Here is a 27,309-nt window from a genome sequence, read left to right on the forward strand (position 1 = left end):
GTCAGATCTTGCACACCTTTCTAAATTCCACGATCTAGAAAAATGCCTGGAACATAGTAAGTGCTCAAATATTTTTTGCTGGATGAATTACGCAGTCACTTATTTCATGGTCAAATTTTTTTTGCTGCATGAATTATGCAGACACTTATTTCATGGTCATATTTATATGTAATTGATGAAAGAGGAGTTATATCAACTTATTATGATGCAAATTTTAAGAAGTACAAAATAAGAATACACTGGTATGACATTATGGTTGACCATGGTTATAAAGAGAATGTTTATAAGGTAGCTGAACTCGTGAATAATATTGTTTGCCTACAACATGCCAGGATGTTTTTAGTGTTTAATATTTTATTTACTTATTCAATTCTCATTAAAACTTTGTTAGGCAAATAAAATGATCTCTACTTCGAAAATGGAGAAAATGGAAAAGCTGAGAGATAACCAGAAGCCATTCTGCTCTGAAATTTCTGTTTACAACCGGGCTATTTTATACTGTCATTGTTTATGAGGTTTTTTTTTTCTTTCATGACTCCATAGTAGTATCGTCTAATGAAAACTAATTGGTCCCTAACCTATTGCTTTGTCTGCCCACCGGAACTTCTTTTCCACTAAAGGAAGAGGCATAAGTATCTTGGGAAATTGCGGCCTTTATACTCAGTCTCCAAAGCAGATGAGTTATTTGCTGTCACCATTTCTAACTGTCTCACCCAAATAACCAGGAATTCATATTTTAGAAATTTTTTCCCCTAAAAAGAAAATATCCAGTAGCATTTTCCAATTGACTCCTGCGCCCGGGCATTTCCAGGGCGCAGACTCTTCCTCCCCGCGCAGCTTTCTCACCAGTGAAACTACACTTCCCAGAGGCCTCTTCGTCCTCATCGCTGCCGTAAGAGGCGTCGGGGAAAACCCGAAGACGCTCTGCGGAGCTGCGCGGGTGGGTGCCAAAAGCGCAGGGCAGACTGGCAAAATCTCTCGGCCCAAATTCGTCCCAAATGGCTCGGAGGCAGGAAGAGCCGCGAGCGGGCGCGCCCTTGAGGGCGGAAGGCAAGGCCGACGCGGAGGTTAAGCTCATTCTGTATCACTGGACGCATTCCTTCAGTTCTCAAAAGGTAAAGCCCTCGGTTGCCGAGGGCAGCGAGCAGCGAGTTTCAGCACCCGGACAGCTCCCGCGGGACGAGACCCAGGATGCCAACGTGGCGGGCGGGCGGGCGGGCGAGCGCCCCTTCCAAGACAGAGATTACTTCTAGCTGGGGAGCGGGGAGAATCCGTCTCAGCTGGAAAGGATTTGGCCCAGGCACTGCCACTCATGTAATGCGACAAAAAAACATCACTTTCAGTATTTGGCCTCCTTCCTGGCTCACTGGGCCCTGCAAAGTCAGGCCGTGCAACCGCTTAACCTACGTTCCTTCTTTTATTTACCCTTTCTTGTTCGTGTTCACTCTCCTGAGCAAGGTCTAACATTCTTATCTGGGAAAGACGCGGAGTTAGGTTTAGGACCCAAAGAAAGTGGTGGTAGCGGGAGGGTGATGTGTAATGAATATAGCTAGAATCATCTTCATTACCTATTTTTTTTTTCTAATTTTTTTTTTTTTGTACCGGGAATCGAACTCGGGTCCTTGAGCTTGCGCAGCAGGCGGCCCACTGAGCTAAATCCCTGGCCCTGTTTTTTTTTCTAATTTTAAGAAAAAGACTAGACTATATTTCACTTGTTCATTCTAGGAACATAAATCCTTAAAAAGAATGTTAAAAATGTTAATCCAGGGAAGTCATTGAACTGAAAACTTACTGGAGCTATAGTAACTTGTGTGAACTTTTCCAGGTGCGCTTGGTAATTGCTGAAAAGGCACTGAAGTGCGAGGAACATGATGTAAGTCTGCCCCTGAGTGAGCACAATGAGCCTTGGTTTATGCGTTTGAACTCAACTGGAGAAGTGCCTGTCCTTATCCACGGGGAAAACATAATTTGTGAGGCCACTCAGATCATTGATTATCTTGAACAGACTTTCCTGGATGGTAATGTTAAGGCTATTTGTGATTTCTTAGATTTACTCTCAACACAAATGTCTTCTCTCTTTTCCTTTCTGTCTCTCTTGTTCTCTGTCTTGCCCACTTTCTCTGATTTCATGATGTGGTTTGGTGATAAAAACGTTTTCCATTTCCATAAGCACATAAATACAGGTTAATAACATAAGTTTCACACAAGCCAGTGTAACTACATTTAAAAAAATTTCATTAATGTACAAACATTAATGTTGAAACTTTTAAAATTCACTTGCAAAAACAAAACAAAACAAAACCCTGCAGGTGTGTTATTTGTAGTAGTAATTTATTAGCCTTAAAGTCAAATTCATAGTATTGATTCTAAATGTACACTGAGAATGAGTTTCTTCTATGGTTTTATATTAGAAACAAGAAAAGAGAAGAGGGAAAAGGAGAATAAATCTTAGACAAGGGAAAATAGAATGTTATTATACTTTGGGTTCTTTGCCTTAGTTCCTTCTGTGTAGTTTGCATTTAAAAAAACTTTTCTACAGAATTTTAGGGTTTAAATTTGTATAGTGTTTTTAAGTAGTAATCATTTATTGATAGCCTATGTCAGGCATTTTACAATTTTTATTTTAGTCTGTTGTCAAAAGAACACATCTGAGACAGGTATGGCACACTATTCCCATTTTGTACATGAGGAAAGATAAACAGAGTTGCCCAAGATAATATAGCCATTTAGTGGCATGGTCTTTTGTGTCCACTCCCTTCATAGTACACCAGTTGTTTCTGTTATCTTTGCCACTCACACATTGCTTCATTTGTCCCTGATGACCACCCATTCAGCTGAACTGTAGCTTCAGTTATTTGTCCAAGCTTACACAGTGCTCACTGGCAGAGCTGAGAACAGACCACCCAGCCCTGTCTTTCAGCTGATTCTCTTCTAAAAAAAAGAAGCCACATGAATCCTGTTACTTTTCATCTCTCACCAGTTAAACTGATGTTAATTGGGCAGTATGAAAACAGTGTGTAACCCATAGTAGAGGAAGCTGAAGAAATTACCAGCTAAAAACATATCTGAGGTATCTAGAAGAAAAATGAGTATGAGACCTAAGTGGGAGGGGAATAGGGAAGCCCAGGGAATTAGATTATTAGATTAGGAACTTCTATTCCCCCCCACCCCACCCCGGGAATGGGAAAGATACCAGTATTCTTGATCTGTCAGCTCCCTAGGATTCTAGATTCTGACTGGAGGTTTTAATTAAAAGTGGCCTTGGCCTAATCGAATGATTTAATGAACTACTTTTCACCATTACTTGCTATCCTTTACATGCTTATATGCTGAGGACTGTACTGAAAATGGTGACTAATTGATTTAGGACAATTTTTCTCAACTTTGAGCTTTTTGGAAATGGATAAGACTGTTAATAGTTTGTATTTCTTGGGAGGAGTCATTATAATACCACGAATAAGACAAAATAATTGTGTAAGAATTCTATTTTAAATGATCAAAAACTTAAAAAAAAGTCATATTTCAATCTTTGAGTAGCATTGTTTGAACTACGTCTATCATCATTCCACCTCTCCTCTCCCATCACCACCTCCTCCTCTTCTTTCATTGAAATTCAGCAATATAAAATGAGCCTTTACAACATAATAATATTACTCGTTATTAGGTTTTATTACAAGTTTTTCTTGTTTTTGCTTTTAGTATTAGTAATAACAAAATTGAAATATATTCTGAGTCTGCTAACATGTATTTTAATAACTAAGGGAAATACTAAAGTTTTTTTTTTTGATGATTGTTTATTTTTTTCTTTTTTGGTATTGGGAATTGAACTCAGAGCCTCAAGCTTGCCAGGCAGGTGCTGAGCCGCTGAGCTACATCCCGGCCTGATTGTTTATTGAAGTAGAGGAAAAGGCACAGTGGACTAAATGATATCAAGGAAATAGGAAACTACAGATTTCAATTCTGCTTTGAGCTATTATAATAAGAAAGCAACCAGGAGTCCTAGCTTTTAGTCTGATGCTGCTGCTAACTTGTTGAATATCTTTGGTGATTTAATTTTTCTGTTTGCTTTTGGACTAGGTGATGCACTTTTATCGGTCACAGAGATAAAACAAGCCCAACCAACTTTTAGTTCACTTCTTTCCCTAGAGAGTAGTTATCCAATTGGAAAGGATTAAAAAAGATTAAGACTAAGGGCCGTGTAATTTATGGTAGCCATGAAGACAGCAAGAGAACAATAGTTATATAAGTCGAGGCTAGTCCTGTTTACAGGTCAAGATGAAGTTCACTTCAGAGTATTGAAATTTAAAAAATTGTAAGTGTTATCACAATTGTAATTAAGATACTCATTTTTTAACTTTAACAACTCGTGAGAAATGGAAAAAGAGCCAGCCAAGAGATAGGCAGATGTTATCCCAATTATCGAAGTAAAGGAAAGATGAATTCTACCAATCCTTACTATTTAAAGTGTGTTACATCCAACAAGAACATGGACATCACCTAAGGGTTTGTTAGAAATGCAGAATTTTAGATCTCACAGCAGATCTACTGAATTAGAATCTTTGTTTTAACAAGAACTCTGGATGATTTGTGTGTACATTAAAGTTTGAGAATAATGCTGTAAATTACTGTGTTTACTTTTTAAGCACTGCTATAAATCACTGTCTTTAAATCTGGCAGAACTCTAGAATAGATTACCAAATGATTTAAAAAAAATATTTTCCAATTGGGTAACTATTCTGGGAAAGAGAAAAGAGTGAAATAAGTTGACTGGATTGTTTTATCTCTGCAATTGATAAAACTGCTGAAGCTTAAAAATATGTATTTTAAAATTTTGAGTCTCTTAGAAAAAATTGGCTTAAATTTTACTTTGCTGGAGAATGTCACAAACACTCTTTAAAAATGGGTCTATTATCTGCCAGCCATGGTTCTAGATATGGTGTATCTTGATTAAGGAAAGCATTTGAGGTTACTTTACATGATGTCCTTGTGGAATAAAGGAGAAAATATTGCCAGATGATAAATAAATTACTACATTGAAGAATATTCATTTGTATGTTTCTCATACCAGGTTGTCCTTCCAGCTATAGACTCTCATTTTACTTATAATTTTTATCATACTTTATTTTGAATATTTTAATTATTTGTAGAGCTCTGTAAGCACCATGAGGTTAGAGACAAGATCTATTAACAACATCCCCAGTGCCTTTAAAAGTGCATTTAAGGCCTGGGGATTTAACTTAGCGGCACCTCGCCTGCCTTGCAAAAGCAAGGCCCTGAGTTCAATCCCTGGTACCAAAAAAAAAAAAAAGTAACTTAGAGAAGTGTATAAAACTGCCTCCTAAAAGTGATTTTAAAGTAGATGCTCTTTAATAGATGTTAATAAATATTTTTTAATGCTTAAGATGAACAAATTATTGAAATGGATGTCAGCCTGTGTGGGAATCCCAGTGGTATTCTTATTTTTTATTTTTATTTTATCCTGGGGATGGAGCCCAGGGCCTTTTGCATGCTATGCTCTATACCCCAGCTCTCTAGGGGTCATCTTATAGGGTTCTGTTCCCTGAGTTAGCCTAATAATTACATAAATGGCTTGAAAGAAGATATAGAAGTGATGTTATTGCATTTGCAAATGACAGAAAAACTAGGATGGTTAAAATGTTGAATATCTTATAAAATATTTCTGGGATTAATGATAAAATAGGAAAAACACTAAGATAAAGTTTAACAAAGCTAATAATGTAATATGTGAATTTTGTTTAGAAAAATTGGCTGCATTAAGGAATAAGAGAGAGATGATTGTAGTTGCTAATAATAAAACAAAAAGCTAGTGAGATCTTAAATTGTTTTATAAGTATCATTTCTATCTAGACTGGACAAATTGTAACCCTCTGGATTCTGTAACCCTCAGAACATTTGGCATTTTATCTAGTTACAGATGGAATTTTGAGGAATGTTGACATGTTAAAATGATAATAAGTAAATGGGTTTCATGACTTCTAATATTGGCCATGGTTATTAGAAGAAACTTTAATGAAGTATAGTCATTCATCTAAAGAACAGAATGTAGCAATCTGGTATCTCTCTTATCATGTGCTATCCCTTGTTAGTGCATCTGCTGAGAATTTTAGATTAACACCAAGTATGGAGAAAATATGGTATATGGTAAGGAAAAGAAAATGAGTCTTTAATAATTATGTCAATAGAAGTTCCTTTGAAAAGTAACTTTTAAAAAATTCTGTGATTTGTCCGTTTTAGTAAAAAGCTGGGAATATTAAAATGCAGAAGCTGTAGGTGTATATTACGTATATCTAACAATTACAACAAGTGGTCTAATAAAGAAAATTTTGCCCATCATTCAAATATTTCTGGAAAAATTCTTAAATATAATACCAATTGAAAGTAGTTAAACATTTACTATGTAATGCATAAAATCTATTGAAAAAATAACACTACAAATTTGTCTCGGTCTCAGAAAAACCTGGAGGCATGAAATGAACTTACATGATTTGAAACCATTCATTTTATTTGTGTTTAGATCTTTTTAGCAGCAAAGCTGTGACTGCCTTGAATTGTAGTCAGTTTGTGACCACATCTTTTGCTTCAGGTCATAACTTACTTGCTTACCATTGTTATAGTTTTTAATATCCTGATATTGACTAGTTGAAGGGAACAACATTGTTCAGTTACATTATGAATGTTATCTTATGTACTGATGCCCCCACTATGTGAAGAAAGTTATTCATGGGGGAAGGTGTCTTTCTTGGAAGCCAGGCATAATAATGCCTCATTTTTATACTAAGTATTGTAAGAAACTAGAGCAGTGAGTTTAGTGAAATAATGGAAGCTTATGCCCTTAAACCCCTAATTCTTTTTTTTCTGCTTTTCTGGAAACCTAATTTAAGTTTTTAAAAAATGGCTCAAAGCCATTGCTATTCTACATCAGTGATACAGGGACCTGAGAATTTACAGGGCCATTTGTCCACACTAAATGGCTGCAGAATGCTTTGTACTATTTCTGATTTTTTTGTTACTTCTTTTGGTTTCTCCTCTTATTATCACATCTTTCTGCTTTCTGTCTGGCTCTTTCTTATTTGCTGCCCAAATTTATATGCAATACTGTACAAGATCTGCCTTGTCACTTACTAAGTCCTTCTAGGAAATCAGGTCTTGTGCCAATTTATTTATTCTTTTTTTGTTGTTACTGTTTTTGGTACTGAATATTAAACATGGGGTCTTGTGCGTGCTAAGCACACACCCTACCACTGACCTCCAGTTCCCATTTCCTATTTATTCTTTCAGTCACCAGCCTGGCTTTCACTGTTGCAACCTTACTCCCCAGTGTTGTCAACTCTTCTGACTGCCTGATTCTTAAAACTCCACTTATTCCTTGTTCTACCCCTATATGCCTTATATTGCTTTCCTATTACTAAGATAGAATACCAAGAAAAGATTCTTTTTTCTCAGTATTATAGCAAAGATACTATATAGAAGGATTGGAAAGTAACAGAATGGGATTGAGAGTAAAGATTTTCTGTATAATTCAAAGGAAATTCCCAGTTGTCTTTTGAAAAATATGTTTCTAGAGGCTGCGGGCATTGTTGGATTATGGTGTGAGGAAGAGGCTCCTGTGTGCTGGTGGACCGGGCATCTTTAAATCATGCAGGGAGAGAAAGTGAGATGGGAAGTGAGGGTGGATGCACTTGGCATCTCATGCTGTGTCTGATGAAGTGTTTCAGAAGATAGTAGAAAGATAGTGAGTAGAAGAAAATTATTTTCATGGATTTAAACATTTGTTCTTCTTTGAAGAATTCAGGCTTGGCCAGATGGAGTAACCCAGAAAGCAGTTCATCGTTTTTCCTTCTCTTGTTCACTTTCATGGGAAGGAAGTGGTACACTCTTCAGAGAAACCTCCACAGCCTGGCACCAGAAGGCAGTCAGAGCCAGGAGTCATAATGTGACATTTGGGAAGTGTTTGAAAGTGTACCACTTATGGTTATTAACTTGAGGTTCTTGTACCCTTAACATAATAGTTCTTAAGTTTTTTTCTGCTTTAGTTTCAGGATCCTGTTGTCCTAAGATTATTGAGGACGCCTGAGAGTTTTTGTTTATGTGGGTCATATGTGTCAATTTTTACTATTTAGAAATTCAAACTAAGAAAAGTTAAAATGCTAGCACACTGATGGAGCCATCATGTTTCCCATGGCCTCTGGAAAACTCTGCTGTAACTTAAGAGTGAAAAAGAGTGAAAAAGCAGTGGATATCTTAGTATTGTTGTAAAAATATCTTTGACCATGTGGATCGCCTCAAAGTGTTTTGGAGAAGCTCAGAGATTTGTGATCTATGAATTGAGAATTTTGCTCTTAAGGATGGATCTAGATGAGTAGAATTCAGGAGATTTGAAATCTTGAATGGGAACTTTTTTTGTCTTTATTTTCACTTATTTATAACAGGAATTCATCAGGTTTTTTTCCATTGCCAGTGCAGGCATAATCATAGCAATATCAGGAGTGTCTGTGACAAAAAGAAATCACAGGTTCAGAACATATTATGTAGTTGTAGATATCTTGCTATTTTAAAATTAGGGTACTTATTAGACCTCTTGGTAGATCATGTTAATATGTTAAAGAGGCATGCATATTAGTATTTTATAATTTAAATTATTTTGTTACATATATATGTTTGCAATCCTATGTCTTGTATTTTCTGTATTTGTGAACATTTTTATTTTAGAAGAGATCAGTGGCACATGCAAAGTTAAGAATGCCTTAAATTTCGAGGCCTCTTGTGTTTTGTCTTCATGGCAATAATTACCACGCTTCGGTTAGGGTCCCAGTGGTAATACTGAGGTCTTGAAAAGTCTGGTTTTAGATCAGTTGTGTTGAGAGGCTGGCTGTGGCAGAGGTGACTTACTTGCCTTCTTTCCACACGGGGTCAGCTATGAAGTGTGCTGTGGCTCGGTAAGTTCTCTGTGGAGGAGCAGTGTGTAGCTGATGCTTCATTCTTGGTTATTCTAATACAGGTTCTTCACTGGGCTCTAGCAGGAAATGAGACATTTGCTGACTGGTTTAAAGTGTAATCCATCTTCATTTTTTCTTAGAGAGTCAGAAATAGCCTGCTGGCTTAAAAACCTTGTTCTACTTGGTCTGGCATTAGAAGACCTTGCCTGAAATGCTCTGTTGAAGGCAACCTTCTCTGAATTGTCAGTATTTATGAATGAGTGTGGGATGGATGCACAAAAGTACTCTAAATTAAATAAATAACTCAAATAAAGGAATAAGTGAATAAATAATGCCAAGGCTGTTCTTTTCACTAGTTGGAATCAGTCAGTTGGCATTTTTCAGGGATGGTTTAAGAGACAGAATGGAAAATGATTCTCAGAGGACATAGCCCTCACATTTGGGTCAGATCCTTCACTTTTTTTTTTTTTTTTTAAGTTTTTACAGTTTATTAATCCTTTTGTGAAAAACCCGCAGTCATTGCAGACAGGCACTGCAAAATCTTTACTCCTTTGGCTTTTTGCCAGCACCAACATTGGCCTTTGCGGTGCCCCTGACTTTCTTCATTCTGCTCTTGCATTCCTTCCACTACTTTCTTGATGTCTTTTTCTTCTCATACAGGCCATGTCCTGCAAGTCTATGTTTGGGTTCATTTTTCTTTGCATAATCCAAAGAACCATAAATCATGCCGAAGCCACTTGTCTTGCCACCCCCGAAATGGTTTCTGAATCCAAATACAAAAATGACATCCGGTGTAGTCTTGTACATTTTGGCGAGTTTTTCCCGAATTTCTGTCTTGGGTACTGTTGCTTTCCCGGGATGAAGGACATCAATGACCATTTGTTTCCTTTGAAGTAGTCGGTTGGTCATGAACTTCCAGGTCCGGATAGTTACCCTGTCATTCATGATGGCAACAGATCCTCAGGCAGCCAGGGAGGAAAAGAGAAATGCTCTCCTCCAGCCAATCATAACAATGTGCACGCTTTTTTTTTTTTAAGAGTAGGAAAAATTTATTGAGAGAAAGAAAGCTTCTGCCTAAGAGAGACAGAAGGGGGACTGGAAAGTGGGTTGCCCACCCACCTCATATTTCAAAGATGTTTTATACAGCAAAGCCATGTGGTGAGGTGGGTACAAAGTGGGACAAAACTATAGGACCCAATGGAAATTTACAAGGTGGGCATGAGGTGGGACAAAACCATGACCAATCAATAAGATTACAAGTACAGTCACCCAGGTAATATTGATTAAATGGGAGTCAAATTTTCAGTAAGAGTGGGGGTCAGGGATATTTCCTGGAGAGGCTGGTTAAGACCTTGACCCCCCACCCAGGTGATTGATACCTATTTAGAACATCAATCACTGCTATTTATCCCCAGGGGAAGCACAGGGGTGTGTAGTTTCTCTCCATGTACAATTCTGGCCTTCAGTGAATGTGTCTTGATTGTCCTGCACGTTGGCTCCTCCTGGGCTGTCCCTGTCTAACTGCCTACAAGATATCTAATTAAGTTACCTATTTGCAATATTAGGAAGAAAATGAATTAGTGGTAAAGAAACAGAGGATAATGTCTGATCTGTGGAAAACCACTCAGAGAAGGAGTCATGCAGAAAGAAGAATGAAGTAACAAGTCATGCAGAAATGTGAATGAAGGTTCAGGAATAGTGGAGGAAAAGGAGATGCAAAGACAAAAGTGTTGAGGTGGGAAGAGCTTGGTGTGTCTGAAGAGCAGGAGAAAGGGCAGTATGGTTAGAGCAGAGAGGAGACTGAGAGGCAGCAGACTGGTGGGGTCTTGTGGATATAGCGAGAAAACTGCATTTTACTCTTGAGAGTGATGGGAATACATTGGAAAGTCTGAGAAGTCTGGTATGATGTAATTTTATGTTTTGATGCCATCACTCTGGTTGATGCTAGAAAGTCAGCTGTAGGAAGTAGGGTGGTAAAATAGAAAACTGTAAAAGTCTTGGCAAGAAATAGCTCAGCTTTGAACTGGTAAGATGGTGGAGATTGGGAAAGGTGGTTACTTCAGGATATGTTTTTAAATTAGTGAATATTTATTATACAGAATCTGGGTTTCATTTTGGCGTATCCGTACCTGCGTGTAACATGCCTTGGTCATATCTGCACCCCATGGCCCTCCATTGCCCTCCTTGCCCCTCCTCTGGAACCCACCTCTTCTCTATCTCCCTTCTGCTTTCATATCACCCCATCTCATTTCACAAGTGAGAGAAAACCTGTGCTGGATAAAGGCTCTCTTTTTCCTGCTTTGCTTCTTGCTACATTACTTTCATATGGGATCCATTTGATTTTTTATTTTTTTTTGGTACTGGGGATTGAACTTGGGACCTTGCGCTTGTGAGGCAGGTGGCAGAACCACTGAGCTAAATCCCTCTCCCCTTTTCTTTTAAGCGTAGGAAAAATTTACTTTGAGAAAGAAAGCTTCTGCCTAAGAGAGACAGAATGGGGACTGGAAAGTGGGTTGCCCCACATCCTTCACTTGTAATCTTTGGGGATAGTTTCTGAAATGTAAACTCCTTGAAGATGTGATGATGGCATAATAAAATAAAGCATTACATGAGGTCTTTGTTCTGCCTGTAATTAGCTGTGGGATCTTGGGGGAACTTCTTTTCTTCCTTATTTGTATCCATTAACTACCGTAGAGCTTCTCCAGCTCAATTAACCAATAATAATTAGAAATTTGGGGATATATTCACAAATTATAATTTATTGAGCACATAGTATGTGTCAAACGTTGTCTTAAGTACTAGAACTTTAAGAGAACAATATGTATTCCCTGTTCCCAAGGACTCTGTAGTCTAGAATTTAACCAGCAAGTGAGTATTTAGGTCAAATCCACTTTTTGTAAGTTACTAGAAATTCCTAGGGAAAGTATAGCTGTGATATGTGAATAGAAACCTTGCCCATTCAATGCAGATTGTCATTTGATAGCCACTTAGTATCAGTAGAATCATGCTTGGTGTTGATTGATGCATAGAAATTAGTGGGCTCTGATTATCTTCCTATAATGAATATTCACCTAATTTTTATTTTGGGTCTAAAAATGTGTAATTTAGATCATAACTAGTTCCTTGTCTTGAGGATGTTCATGAGCCAAAAAATACAACTATCTACAGAGTGGTAAGTGCTATAATGAGTAGATATGCTGTGTTATGAATTTAGAGAGGAAGGCACACCCACATCAGTTGGGTGTTAGCACTTGTAGGCAGTTCCAGCATGCTTTGTGGAGGAAGACCTGTAAATAACTGGACTTCAAGGGTTGAGCAGCAATTTGCAGTGTAAAAAAGTGATAGAATTTAGAGGAGTCATTCAGCCTTCATCTGGTTGGATAATTGGGCTGCAGTATTTCAAACTGTTAATGTGTGGGCCAGGGCAACATCATCTTTTAAATATACTTATATTACATTGAAATATTAATGATGAGTGGTTAGCATTTTTTGTTTGTTTGTTTTTGGATGGAACAGTTCATTTGTAAGTTTTTCTTTAATATTGTGTTTATGTTTGTGTGTGTATTTCAGAAAGAACACCCAGGTTAATGCCGGATAAGGAAAGCATGTATTACCCACGGGTGCAGCATTACCGAGAGCTTCTTGACTCCTTGCCAATGGACGCCTATACACATGGCTGCATTTTACATCCTGAGCTAACTGTGGACTCCATGATCCCAGCTTATGCAACCACAAGGATTCGCAGTATGAAAAAAATTTAAAGACCTGGAATTTTCCTGAAGTTTCTTTTAATTCAATTTTTTTTTTTTTTTTTTTGTACTGGGGCTTGAACTTGGGTCCTTGCGCTTGCAAGGCAGATGGGGGTACCACTGAGCTAAATCCTCAGCCCTTTAATTCACTTTTGAGACCTAGCATGTCTCATAGTCACTGAGAGAAGATTGGGAATAGGGTGTTGAGTTTTCATGGATGTGATGTGCATATTATGGACTGATCCAAGAGCCAGTCAGATTAATATGCACTTCAGATATCAGATGGACATTTATTGCCTGTAGGACCTGATTTGTTGGCTCTTGGCTTTGAAGGTCAAACTTGGGTAATATTTAGAAGAGTGGCTATGGAAAAATAGAGAAAATAACATGTTTTCATGAACAGATGGACTGGGAGCCAGAAAAACGATAATCTGCCTGGGATGATGGACGACTAAGTTCACATTTCTGATCCTTAATTCTTTCATTATGTGAGGGGGCTGATTAGAGCTGATGGTTACCTCTGCCTTCAGTGATCAGATTTATTAGATTGAGTTGTGCCACTCAGCTTTCTCCCCTGTTCTTATTATGAAGATAGAGTCAGGAGAGGGCGTGAGAGGAGGAGCAGAAGGAAGTATGCTCTGTGTGCAGGTGACTGAAGTTGGGATGGCCACAGGTGGTGACAGTAGTCAGATTCTGGAATGTTTGACTGGAAATGCTCAGTCTCAGGTCTTCAGATCCAGCAATCATGTTTTTCTATTACATTTTACATCACCATTCTCTTGTGTTATTTTTCTTTCCTTTTGAGACCTTTTTTCTCCCTCTGTCCTCTTCTTACCTTCCTCCTCTTCCATCCCCTTTCTCCTTTTTCCTCTCTTTCTCCTCTTTCCTCTCTTTCTCCTCCCCTTCATGTTCCTCCTCTTCTTCGTAAATACTCATTATGATGTGAAACATGTATTCTAGCCACAGTTCTATTACCTACATTATTTTAAAAATAAGGGTTTTCCCTTCCCTTCATATAGCTGTTTATTATAGAGAAACTGAGAAGCAGGGAAAGGGGAGACAACTTACCTTCATGGGGGCATGGCAATGCTCTGGGCCTTGCTGTCAGTCCCTCCCAAGAGCTTCTCAGTTGGGCCTCAGCCTGTGTGGCAGGTGATCTTTAGCTTCATTTAAAAAGTGACGGGACTAGGGCACAGACTGGGTATGTTTGAAGCAGTAGCTGGGCATCAGCCCCAAAGCTCATGTTCCTGCCATCGAGTTTCCCCACTTCTCCTTGTGACTGATACAAAAGAGAGATAATATTTTTCCATTAAGAAATGTTTTTATTATCAGGCCAAATTGGTAACACAGAGTCAGAACTGAAGAAACTTGCCGAGGAAAACCCTGATTTACAAGAGGCATATATTGCCAAACAGAAGCGGCTTAAAGTAAGTGACCAGGCTGTCCTCAAATGACACCTACTGTTTGTATTCAATTTTGTTTAAATCAACGAATAACACTACTTCTAGAACATCTGTTAAACATTGTGATCCACCAGTGCACATGTTATCTTTGGCTTATGCATGCTTTTAGAATTTTCTTTACTATATTTGACGGTTAAACTTCATGACAGTTGCTTCAGAAGCAGACATTGAGCTTGTTGGTTGCCATGGAAAGTTACAAAATGCAAAGCCAGGTTAATAAAAATATTTTAGCAGTCTGTCATTTCAGGGTTTCCATCACATTAAGGCCTAGCTAGACCTGTGTCCCTGTGCATGTTACACTGACTTGCTTTGTCCCTGATAAGGAGCATCAGTTATAGTCAGCCTTTTTCATTCTGTTGATTCTTTTCCCCATGGCAGACATGGAAGCTTTTCTCATATTGCAGATCTAGCAGATAGCAGCCCTCCCAACCCTCCCTTGACTTCTCATCTTCATTTATCCTCTGAGTTAAATGAGCCCTCAGAAGAAATGCCTGCACACACAATCACTTTCTGGACCTCTCACTGCAGTCAGACTTCTCTTAAGCCTGCTTGAGTTGCCTTCTTGAGTGGGGCAGGAGAGGAGCCTCCATGTCTCTCGCATTCCTCCCTGGTCATGTGGCCTCTCAGGACTTACCCGTGAGCACTGGGCTTGCTCCTGGGATATTTTCACAGTGGGAATATTTTCTCTCAATTTTGATCAAGTTTTATTTAACAAAGTTATTCTATTTCTAGCCATTGTCTAAAACAGGCTCTATAAATGTTAATATCTACTTTGCACTAAATATATATTTTTATGGGCACAAATAACTGTTTAATTTTTCTTTTTGGTTTTAGTCAAAGCTGCTTGATCATGACAATGTGAAATATTTGAAGAAAATTCTTGATGAGTTGGAGAAGGTCTTGGATCAGGTTGAAACTGAGTTGCAAAGAAGAAACGAAGAAACCCCAGGTAGGTTCTCATTTGTACTCTTTTTGTTTGTTTGATCAGCAGTATTTATGGGAACATTCTTAGATCTCACCAGACACATTCTTTAATCCATTTTTATTGTTGTTATTCACGGGTAGTTTTAATTATGATAGCAGCAATGCTATTAAAATTTAGGTGTCTAATTGTAACTTGGTGTGTATCTACCTGAAGTGTGACTTATGAAGGATTTTCCCGCACCACTTAAATTATGGTTGGGAGATTACTACCTAATCTGTTTCACAAATCTGTAATTTTAATGGTTTGGTGAAGTAACCTAATTTCTTGAAGTTCCTCTAGTTCTTTCCTTAGGCAGGGAGACAACTTCTAAAGTATAAAGTGAGGGTCAGTATGTGTGTACTTGTAGGCTGACTTGTGAGTGTCCACGTTTTGGACCTGTGAATGTTTTAATGTTTTAAGCCAGTGTCTAGGTGTACACTCATAGACCTTTTGTGCTACTGATGTTAACTGATAATCATGTTATCTGAAACTTGTTTCACAATAGGAAAACTCTTTTGCGTTAAGTATAGTCATCCATCTGTATCCAGGAAGGACTGGTTCCAGGGCCCTGTAAGGACACTAAAATCTATGAATAATGAAGTCCCTTATATAACATGGTGTAGTATTTGCATATAGCCTATACTCATCCTCTTGTATACCTAAAATTATCTCTAGATTACTTCAAATACCTACTATATTGTGAATTCTATACGAATAGTTGTTATACTGTATTATTTAAGGAATAATAACAAGAACAAGTTTATGCATGTTCAGTGCAATTTTGTTTTTCAAATATTTTTGATCTGTGAATGCAGAGCCTATGAATACAGAGGGATTACTGTAACTAAGAGAAGTAGTCACTGAGTAATGTTTCAGGTATAACTTTATGAATTTTCCTAAGGCACACCTATTTTTTCCTAAACCTGAAGGAAGTATCTGCTAATCTGTTAACTCCTCTGCCTCTATAAGCTCTCAACTTCTGAGTCCTTTATGAAATAGTAGAAAGTCTTTGAGTTTAAGTGGTTCCAGTTTTGCCTGGGGACTTAGGTAGCTGACAATTGGCAGACAAGTCGTCTTTAGCTTGGGATACATTTGAGTGAACTTTTTTTAAAGCGTAAAATTGTGCACTAAATGATTGTCAAGAAAATGTACCATGGTTTTCGTCTTTTGCTCCACTCACAGGTGCCCTGAAGACAGTGACCACAGGCAGAATTTTCTAGAGTTTCTTTGTACAGTACTTGCCCTAATACTCTGTGTCCTTTTCTCTGATTAGAAGAGGGCCGCCAGCCTTGGCTCTGTGGAGAATCCTTCACCCTGGCAGATGTCTCACTTGCTGTCACATTGCATCGACTGAAGTTCCTAGGGTTTGCAAGGAGAAATTGGGGAAATGGAAAGCGACCAAACTTGGAAACCTATTACGAGCGTGTCTTGAAGCGAAAAACATTTAACAAGGTTTTAGGACATGTCAACAATATATTAATCTCTGCGGTGCTACCAACAGCATTCCGGGTGGCCAAGAAAAGAGCCCCAAAAGTTCTTGGCACCACCCTTGTAGTTGGTTTGCTTGCAGGAATGGGCTATTTTGCTTTTATGCTTTTTAGAAAGAGACTTGGCAGCGTGATACTAGCGCTTAGACCCAGACCAAATTATTTCTAGGCTTGTTGGGATCTGGTAGGGGCAACTCACCCAGCCATTCAGCTAGACCCTTGTCCACGCTCCTGGACCTAGTGAAGAATTATCCTGGGCAACTAGTAAAAGACATAATTCACTTTACTCTTTGAATAGTTTGTATGGGGAGAGGTAGTTATGAAAATGTTTTTATAGGCTGATAAGTGAGATGACTGTAAACTTGAACTAATGTATTCTTAAAACATGTGCAAGGTCCAGATATGTAAATACTGACAGAGACTAGACCTTTAACCCAATATTGCCAGTTCAAAGTCTAAATTACTTTCTGGGAGAAGGTTATAATTATGAGCAGACAGTAGTGATAATTGTGACTGCCTATAGCTGTCCCTTTGAGAATTATCTGGATATATTGATTAAATACAGTATCTTTCCCTAGAACTCAGAACTCAGACAGCATCAGGACCTCACACTGCTTTATCCTACCATTACTAGCTTCAGACAGAAATACGGGAGGCAAAGGGAAAAGGAGGAGGGAAGAATAGGAGAATGAGGCCTATATAGAGTAGAGCAGTAGATGTAACCTTTAGTTTTCTCCAGTGTCACTCATGGTTGCCCGCCTCCTTGGTAAACATAATGTTTAAGTCCTCATGGCCACAGCGCCCACACACACATTCTTGTAATTGAGAACTCTTGGGAAGAGAGGGCTGGGAAGCTACTGAGGAGTAGTGAGCTGGAGAGAACCCCAGGCTTTACATACATTGCACCTCACTTGACCTTGAATACTTATGAACCATACTTATTGATTTAATAAAATTAAGTGACTACTTGAGCATGAGATGTCCATTGGAACATGTCTGCCTAGCATTTACGTGAATGTCAAGTGATATGAAGACGGTTCCTCCTGGTCCCTAATTCAACGGGACCATGGGAGATCTTATTCCTGTCTACCACTATGTCCAGTCATGTGAGGGGCTTGGCCTCTACATCCCTCTTTGTACACACAAGTGGCATGTAGATAAATGTCCCACATCATAGCATAGCATTTGTCTGGGTAGTGGTTATTTTGAGGAGTATCAAGTACCCTCATTCTTCATTTTGGGTGGCTTATATATACACAAGCTGTTGTCCAGGCCTTGCATTTATGTATGTATGATCGTCAACAAAGTCTTAAATTGAGAAAGAGAAATGTCTAGTCTTTGCCTTTGGCAATTAATTTAGAGGAGATGAAATAGATAGGTAAGAAGTCCACCTGTATCATCCATATATGTCTAGGCATTTTGGGGATACCTCAGTCCATCTGGAAGACACAGTCCCAGTTGTTCAGTGAACAACCACAGCACTGTAACATGATGTGTGCTCAAGAAAAGTCTTCCATAGTGACAGGAAGGCAGTTTCTCCTGAGCTGGCCATCAAGGCTTTGAGAGCAATTCAAAGTGGGTAGATTGTTCAGAGAAGATGAGCTCAGGTTCTAGAGGGTAGTAAAAACTTACCTGGACTGTCTCAGATGGGCTGCGAAAATAGTCAAAGAATGTACTGATGTTTTCATTAGTAGAGAGCAGTGAAACTAGGAAACATGAGTTTTTCTTTTTTTTTTCTTTTTTGGTACCAGGGATCGAACTCAGGACCTTGTGCTTGCGAGGCAGGCAGCGGAACCACTGAGCTAAATCCCTGGTCCAGGAAACATGACTTTTTGATGGTAAAGTGATTCTGTAATTCTGTTTTGATTCTATATTCCATTTCATGATCTAGTTATATTTTAAATCTTGATAAACTGAATATTCCCTGTTTATGAAAAACGAATAACACCTCCAGATTGAACTCAGTCCAACAATAATGACTATAGATTCAGCTTTTCTAATGTCTTAATTTTGCAAATCAGCGTGTCATCTTACGGTGTGCCTGAATCTGTTTGTTTCTGGGTCATTCCAATCCACATATTCATGAAAGAGCTATAAAATTGATTATTGATTATTATCTAGTTCATAGCATTTCAGAATCATTTATGTCACTCTATTAAGAATAAGAACTGAGATATGAAGAAATAAATTTGGCTTCTTACGAAAATCTACAAAGGATATTTACCTGTGAAAGTGTTGTTGATGAAGAATAAAGATTGGAAGCTTATTATTAGTTTTTCTTTCAATTATTACTGAATCAGAGGACATCGAAGAAGTATTTATAACTTTCTTATGAAATTTTTTTGGAGATATACTTTTGTCAATATTAAAGATGAAACTTCCTAGCAATTTCACTTGTTTCATGGATATTCCTAACAGGCTTTAAAAACATTTGTCTGGTGATGTAATGACCACTAGATGCCGCTGTTCATCCAGTGGTCTAACGGAGTGTTAGGTCCAGCCTGTCTCCTGAGATGTTTCAAGGGAAGATAAACGTGAATGACCTTAGCTCTGAATGGGACATCTTCATCAGATGATTCACCTGTAAGAAAGCTGGAGACAAATGTAACATTGATTTTTAATGCTTTGTAAAGTGATAACAGCACTATGCCATGCCAAGCTAAAGAGTTGAACACGCACTGTTAGCTAAATAGGCACTTCTACATATCTTCTTTTTCATGATCATTGATGATTGGCCAGTGTGCACCTTATTTTCTAAAATTTGTATAAGTATCACAAGTAGAAAATGCCTGAGGTACTAAAACTATATTGGCTATTATGTCTTAATACTCATACATGCTCTTTTATTGTTATTGTGATTATATGCCTTCTAAATCTCAAATACTTGAAAATTGCTTGCTCAATTTTTAGTAATTATTGCTATTGACATCAGAGTTGTAGATTTTTGTTGGTATTGAATGTTATAGAAAGATAAGATACTATTCTTCCTATAAGATCAATAAACATAATTGGCAAATAAATATGGACCCAAAGACACGGTTTCATTTGTAATCTTTGTGGGAAAAGGATGTATTTTTTTCATTTAAAATCAAAGCATTGCGTGGTAGAGTAACATAAGCAGAAATTAGATATTCAAGATATTTAGCTATAGAATGTCATTCTTACAACAAAAAACTTATTCAATTCACTTAAATATGCACAGTTTTATGGTTAAAAATGAATTGCAATTTAAAGAATAACATTGATCTTGGTTATTAAATACTCGGGATATTTTATGTTTGACACGGCTAGTTTTTTTATTAAGTTTGAATTATGAATAGCCAAATTACTATCAACATTTCTAGCCTTGGAAAGCTTAGTCATTGTTCTGATCATCAAATAGAAATTGAGTACTTTTTTAATTTTACACTAAACTAAGCAAGTTAAGTGGAAGTCTAATTGATGTTGTCTTCCCTGAGTTTACAAACAAAAACAAATGGCAAGGATACTTGAATCACATGGAAAATTAATTGAATATGTAACTCTAGTCTTCTGGGAAAAGAAAAAATCATCATGGTAATGACATAAAAAAGTCAAATTAGTGCAATAAATCAGTATTTAGTCATAACTGTCATAATTTATGTCATATATTGGCCCATTTATTTTGTTTATCTCTACTTATCCCAGAATGTTTTGTTTTTCTAATACTCCAGAACAGTTGTGTTTTACTAGGTAAGGTTAAAGGTTATAAATTAAGTGAGAAAGTCTTATTTCTAAGTGTAAGGATAATAGTTTTATTTTAATTGTGTATTTGTTATATTTTGAAAATAAAGAGGGAGAAAACTTATGGGTTAGAAAGGCAGTGCATTGACAAAAACAATATCCTTTATCATTTGTATTTGAGTTGAGGGGTGGATTTTTGTCATAGAAGGAGAAAAGTTTGACAGATGGGCGAGAAGGCAGTGAGGTAGTGAGGTTCTGAGGTAGAAGGCAACAAAGCCACATCCAGCTTGAGACGAAACATGCCTATAATGTGCTTTGATACATTCCTTGATTCAAGTAGGGTGTTGCATCTCATCAAGATTACCTTGTCATAATACTCTTGGAAAGGTTATGTTTTCACTTTACATCACCTACATATTGGGTCCTTAATTACAATGCACTGTCACTAAACTCTCTTTGTACAAGTATCCAGTTGTATGGATAAAAAAACAAAGATGTTAGAGAAATATGCAAAGGGTTAAATTTCCACGCCAAGAGCAACGTTCATATCATGTGTAAATTTAATTCCTAAAGTAATTGTCGGACATATGGCTAGCATACATAAGTACTATAGCTTTTTCAATTATATTGAATTATTTTAAATTTAAGAATCATTTAATAAAGTTATCTATAAAATCATTAAATACCAAAAATGTTTTCAGAGATTCCACATTAAGTTTAGTGCACAAAAAAGTTGGCATTAAGAAAATGATATGAATTAGAAACTATTAGCCCTAAAAGCAGTTGTTACATTGTAAAAATGGCCACAAATTCTTCTCATTACTTATTCCCTTGCAATGTGATGTTTCAAACCCTCCCGTCAAGAAATAACATCTGTATAGCAAGAGTGCATAAGGCTTACCAGAGAGCAACTTACTAGTGATACTCGATACCAAGCTGTATTGACATTGGAGGTCCATTCCAGAGAGGGTGGAAGGCCTCAACAACACCATTAATACCCTAGGAAGAAGTAAAGACTATGCCTTAAGGTGTACGAGGGTTTGAATCTTAGCACTATTGATATTGTAGGCCAAATAATTCCTTGTGTGGAGCTGTCCTGTGTATTGTAGAATGTTTACCAGCATTCCTGGCCTCTACTCATTAAATATCAGCAGTGTCTTCCACCCTCACTGTGACAACTCAAAATGTCTTCATACGTTGCCACATGTCACTGGGGGAGAAATCATCTCTTGCTGAAGACCACTGCTTAACACTCACTGTAACAAAGCCTAAAAACCGAGCCTTGACAAGATCTTCCAGGGAAATATATTTTGGAAGTTGATTCTTGCCAAGTTAGAGGTACTTGGGAAACAACTTGGGGTTCTACATATCCTGTATAACAAAATAAAGAGCCAAACATACCTGATTTAAAGATGGTTAATCAGCAGCCCAACTGTCTAGTAGAAGAGAATACTCTTCAGAAGGAAGATAACAGAATACAGTCTGTATGTCATTAACAATGTCCAGTAGACAGTGAAAAATTACTAGATAAGCAAAGATACAGGATAGTCAATGAAAAGTAACAGTAAGTAGAAACAGAATGAGACTTCAGAGCAGCTAACTAATATATGCTTATATAACTAAAAGAAATTTTAATCTGATTGGGTCAACACATAGGAAATCTTATCAGAGGAATAAAAAATGTTAGAGAAAAACAAATAGAAATTCTAGAATAGAAAACTGTATATGAAGTGAAAAATGCACTTGACAGATTCCATAGTTACTAGATTTGTGAAGTGTAATATGAAGAGTGAGGAAGGATGGGAATGGGAAGTGGGAGAAAGGAAGTGGTTAAGTTTCACATGTGAAGTAATACAATTTTGTAAATGGACTAGATCAGTTTAGAGTACATTGTTACCCATAGGGAAAAACTAAAAATTAATTTAAAAAATAACAACAACAACAAACCCAATAGAAGGAATAGAATGGGAGAGGCAGCAGAACTGAGAAACATAAGGGACAAATGGAAAACAAAATAACAAGGCTGTAGACTTAAAAACATCATATTAATAAATTGTGTAAATGTTATTAGTTATAAAATGATCCAATTGTTGGAGTTCATCAAAGTACAGTAGATTAGAAGATATGTACAAGTATATTGTGTAAGAGATGGATTATAAAGTTATATGTAAATTGAATATGAGAGTATGGAAAATGATACGCTAGGCAAATAACCCAAGAAAGCTTATGTGGCTACATTAACTTCAGAAAAAGTAATTTTAAGATTTAAAGATAAAGAGGGATATTTATAGCAAAAGGAATGATTCATTAAGAAAACATAATAATCATAAATGTACATTCATCTAATAATAAAACTTCATAATTTACGTAGCCCAGACTTATAACTGAGGGAAATATAGTTGGAGATTTTTATAACCATTCCTTCACCGTAAATTTATCTATGAATTGGTAATTAATAGAACAAGTAGACAAAAATTCAGTTTGGATATAAAATATTGAAACACACTGTCAACAAACTAGAATTAATTGACATTTTTAAAACATTGTACCCAGCATCTGTGAAATAAACATTCTTTTCAAGAAGATATGGAAGGTCCATCAATGTAAACATATGCTAGACAATGAAATCTTAACAAATTTCCAAAGATTTTCCTTATTACAGAATATATTGTATAGCCATGGAGGAGTTAAATTAAAAATCAATAAATAAAATATTTAAAAAATTTCCAAATATTTGGAAATTAAGTAACACATGTATAAATCATGGCTGAAAGAAAAAATCATAAGGGGATAAGAAAATATTTTGATATGGATGACAAAAAAATGCAACATTTCAAAATTTATGGGATGCAATTTAAGACAGCGCTGAGAAGGAAATCTGTAAGTTTAAATGTCTATATTAGAAGAGAAGAAAGGTTAAATATTTTAAAATTGGAATAATTATATTTATCATTAGGTACAATATGATAATTTGATGTATGTATACAATATGTAGTGATTTTTTTATGTAAATTACCACTTTAAGAGCTAGAGAAGAGTGTGTTAAACCTAAAACAAACAGAAGAACAAAACAGTGCAGAAATTCATGATGTAGAAACAGAAAAATTAGCAAAGCTCAAAATTCATTCTTTGAAAAATAAATGAAATTAATAAATCTTAACAGGAAAAATTAAGAAATATGTAGAGAAAAAATATTAATATCACAAATAACAGAAGGAATGTTATTTTGTAACCTAAAGATTTTAATAAAAAATTTAAAAGTGATAGGTAATAAATTTAGCATGAAATTATGCCAATAAATCTGGATAAAATAGACAAATTTTTTAAAACAAATTCTGAAAAGACATAAGAAAAAGTGGGAACTGAGTGTAATGGCATAGATCTATAATACTATCATTTTGGGAGGCTGAGGCAGGAGGATCACTAAGACCAGTTTGGGCAAATTAACAAGACCCTATCTCAAAAAATAAAAAAGGTCTGTGGATGTAGTTCTGTGCAAAAGCTCTAGGTTCAGTCCCCAGTACCAGATCACACACACACACACACACACACACACACACACACACACACACACAGAAATTGGAATAGCTGTATGTTTATTGAAAGGAATTTGTAATACTTTTTTTTGAACAAAGAAAACACCAGGCCCAGATGCTTTCACTGGTAATTTTTATCATACATGAAGTAAGAAATAATACCAATTATACACACATTTTTTTCCAGAGAAGAGATAAGGGAGTGCTTCTAAAATTATTTTATGAGAGTAGTGTAACACTGATGTCAAAATCTAACAAATATTTATGAGAAAAAATCAGACTGAATATCCTTTATGAATATATAATCAAAACTTGTTAGACAAATATTGGCAAATTAAATCCATATATATGTAAAATAATACATATCTGTGTGTGTGTGTGTGAAAGTATACATCGTATATAGTATTATGGCCAAGTAGAGTTTATGTAGGGAATAGAATCTTGTTTTAATGTTTGAAAATCACATGATGTAATTTGCCACATTAGCTGAATACAGATAAAAGCCCTTAGGCCATCTCAGTGCTGAAAAAGATTGTAATAAAATTCCACACATTTTCTAAATAAAAACATTCAATATAAGAATAGAAGTAACCTCTTTTAGTCTGGTAAATGAATACAGAAAAAGAACCAAAGATAATATATACTTAGTGGGGAAGTACTGAGATTTTCACCTTATAGATGAGGCATAAGGCAAAGATATATACTGTTATCACTTCTATTTGTTATTATACTAGAATAAAAACCAGTGTAATAAAGCACCCAAGAGAAACAAAAGGCTTAACATTGAAAAGAAAGAATAGAATCTTTGTATTTGTAATGGACATGAGTGTTTATATATAAAACCCTAGACTTCTAAAAATGCCTAGAAATACCAAGTGAAGATAGCAAGGTCACAGAATGCAAGATCAATATTAAAAACACAATAGTATTTATAGGGACTAGCACCACACAATTAAGAAGTCAAATTAAAAATACCATTTACAGTACATAAAAAAGTAAAATACTTAGAAGTTAACAGATGGAAAAGCAGCTACACTGAAAATTTAAAATAACTGAGCTCTTAAGGAAGACAGAGATAAAATTTTCATGGATTGGAAGACACAATAGTTAAGAAGTCCATCTTCCTATTTATGTCTGTAGATGCAGTGAAGGGCCACTAACACTCTAGCAGGCATCTTATCTTTTAAAAAGGAATCAACAACTTTATTATAGTGCTCATATGAAATAGTGAATCTGCTGGAAGGTAAAATAGGTAAAAACTCTTGAAGCCATAGGCATAGTCAAGGTCTTCCTAAAGGAACAGCAATGGCACAATAAATTACACCAAAAATCAATAAACAAGGCTATATCAAACTAAGAAGCATTTGCCTATCAAAGGAAAAACCAACAGAGTGAAGAGATAACCTATTTTGCCAGCTACTCTTCTGATAGAGGACTAAAACCTCATCTATCAAAGAACTAAAAAAATTAACCTTCCCCCCAAAAGTACCCATTCAAAAATGGGCAGTTAAAATGAATAGAGAGTTCTCAAAAGAAGATGTACAAATGGCCAATAGGTACATGAAAAAATGTTCAACATCTTTGGCCATTAAGGAAATGCAACTCAAAAGAACACTGAAATTCCATTTTTTTCCAGTAAGAATAGCTATCATCAAGGACTCAAAAAACAGCAAATGTTGATGAGGATGTGGGGAAAAAGGAGCCCTTCTACATTGTTGATGGGAATGTAAACTATTATAACCACTGTGGAAAGCAGTATGGAGATTCCTCAAAAAATTAAAAATAGAAATTCCATTTGATTCATCTATATCTTTCCTATCTTCTTGAATGAGTTAAAGACATCATATTACACTGACACATGCATATGCATGTTTATATGTAGCATCCCTCAACACATCCTGGATGTGACCTATACACCCATTAACAGATGAATGCATAAAGAAAATGTGGTATATGTACATCATGGAGTACTATTCAGCCATAAAGAAGGATAAATTTAAGTCATTTGTAGGAAAACGAATGCACCTCCAGACCATAATGCTAAGTGAAGTAAATCAGAAACAGAAACTTAAATAAATCAGAAACAGAAAGTTAAATATGAAAAACTCAAAATATAAATGATTTAAAGAGCAAAATAAGATATGACAGGAAACAGGGAGGTAGACTTTGTGGAGAAGGGAAAGGGAAGCAATAATGATTAAGATGTGATATGTGTATATACTAGTTCCCTAAGATGAATGTAGCTACTATGCATTGCAAACATATAAACATATACTAATAAAAAGGAAACAGGAATAAACTGTCTTTTCTTGTTAGAAAATTTTTATCTAATTTAAATTTTTTTTTTTTTTTTGGTACCAGGGATCGAACTCGGGTCCTTGCGCTTGTGCAGCAGGCAGTGAAACCACTGAGCTAAATCCCTGGCCCAAATTAAAATTTTTTTAATGTAGGCTTCCAGTTTTTATCATGTAGATTGTCAGGATAATTTCTTATATATCTACTTTCTGTAGTTGTTTCCTCTTTTTATTTCTCTTTTTAAAAAACCTTTTATTAGTATAAGTTTACAATATAGTATGAATATGTTCACTGTAGGGAGTTGGTACATGTACATAACACATTTCAATTCTTTTATTTAAACATTACTGCTTTCTGCTCTTGATTACATTTTCTGGGAAGTTGGGGAAGAAAATTCAAAGGACAAAGAATAGCTGGAACAATTCTAAAATAGAATAAAGTTGAAAGAGTTACGTTATTTTATTTCAAGACTTACAAGAAACCTATAGCTTTCAACTTAGTATAGTATTGGCATAAAGGTAGATATATAGATCAGTGACACAGTATAGAGAATCCTTAATAGACTTTCTGCATATCCTCAACTTCTTTTCCTTTTTAAGCATAGGAGCCAATTCATTTTATTGGAGAAATAGCGTCTCTTCAAAAAATGATACTGGAATAGCTAGCAATTAGAATGAGTGTTTCCTGAGACTCAGGCAGTTAAGAGTATTGCATTGAGATGACTTAGTGAATAGTATTTCATTTAGTATTCTTATTTTACAGATGGGTAAGCTAAGACAGTAGGAAAAGTAACTGGGTTCCAGACGCAGTTTTCTTAGTTGATGGAAGAAATGACTCTAGAACGGAGGCCCACTGAATCCTTGATAACACTTCAGCAAGCTTCACCTGAAATGATTTTAAGTTCTACAAATCCACACATTTGAAGATGCTACTCACCCCACAGTCTTATTTTTTTTATGAAAGGGGCATCCTCAGTGTATCATTCACTTTAGAAACTCTGTATATACACAAAATCATTTTTTATTTAGAAATTGACATAAAAGCACTTCCAAGAATTTATTTATTTAGAATTCTTTCTGAAACAAAATAATTTTATAAGATTAAGACAAAATAGAGATATTTCAGCTTATTTATTTTGGTAGTCCAAGCATGTAAA

General features: G+C 36.2%; 1 protein-coding gene and 1 pseudogene across 4 annotated transcripts; one reads left to right on the forward strand and one right to left on the reverse strand.

Annotated features, from left to right (window-relative positions):
* Positions 1 to 910: 910 nt before the first annotated feature.
* Positions 911 to 19,649, forward strand: Gdap1 (ganglioside induced differentiation associated protein 1). Of its 3 annotated transcripts, XM_021256011.2 has the most exons (8): positions 911 to 1,115; positions 1,826 to 2,018; positions 12,528 to 12,701; positions 14,039 to 14,133; positions 15,004 to 15,118; positions 16,407 to 16,585; positions 18,372 to 18,458; positions 19,039 to 19,649. In XM_021256011.2, the coding sequence occupies exons 1-8, from the start codon at positions 999 to 1,001 to the stop codon at positions 19,060 to 19,062; spliced, it is 984 nt and encodes a 327-aa protein (XP_021111670.2). In that variant the 5' UTR covers positions 911 to 998; the 3' UTR covers positions 19,063 to 19,649. The 3 variants fall into 3 exon arrangements, with proteins under 3 accessions (XP_021111670.2, XP_004842098.1, XP_087046625.1); XM_004842041.3 differs by lacking the exons at positions 18,372 to 18,458; positions 19,039 to 19,649 and having other exon boundaries at positions 16,407 to 16,982; XM_087190499.1 differs by lacking the exons at positions 18,372 to 18,458; positions 19,039 to 19,649 and having other exon boundaries at positions 976 to 1,115; positions 1,826 to 1,873; positions 16,407 to 16,982.
* On the reverse strand, positions 9,415 to 9,972 carry LOC101720619 (small ribosomal subunit protein eS24 pseudogene; annotated as a pseudogene). Its single transcript, XR_015442733.1, has one exon. The product of XR_015442733.1 is annotated as a small ribosomal subunit protein eS24 pseudogene (transcript).
* Positions 19,650 to 27,309: the final 7,660 nt, after the last annotated feature.

Source organism: Heterocephalus glaber, unplaced genomic scaffold (genome assembly GCF_053883595.1).
Source record: "Heterocephalus glaber isolate CG9 unplaced genomic scaffold, H.glaber_assembly_v1.0 deba00001553, whole genome shotgun sequence".
NCBI lineage: Eukaryota > Metazoa > Chordata > Mammalia > Rodentia > Bathyergidae > Heterocephalus > Heterocephalus glaber.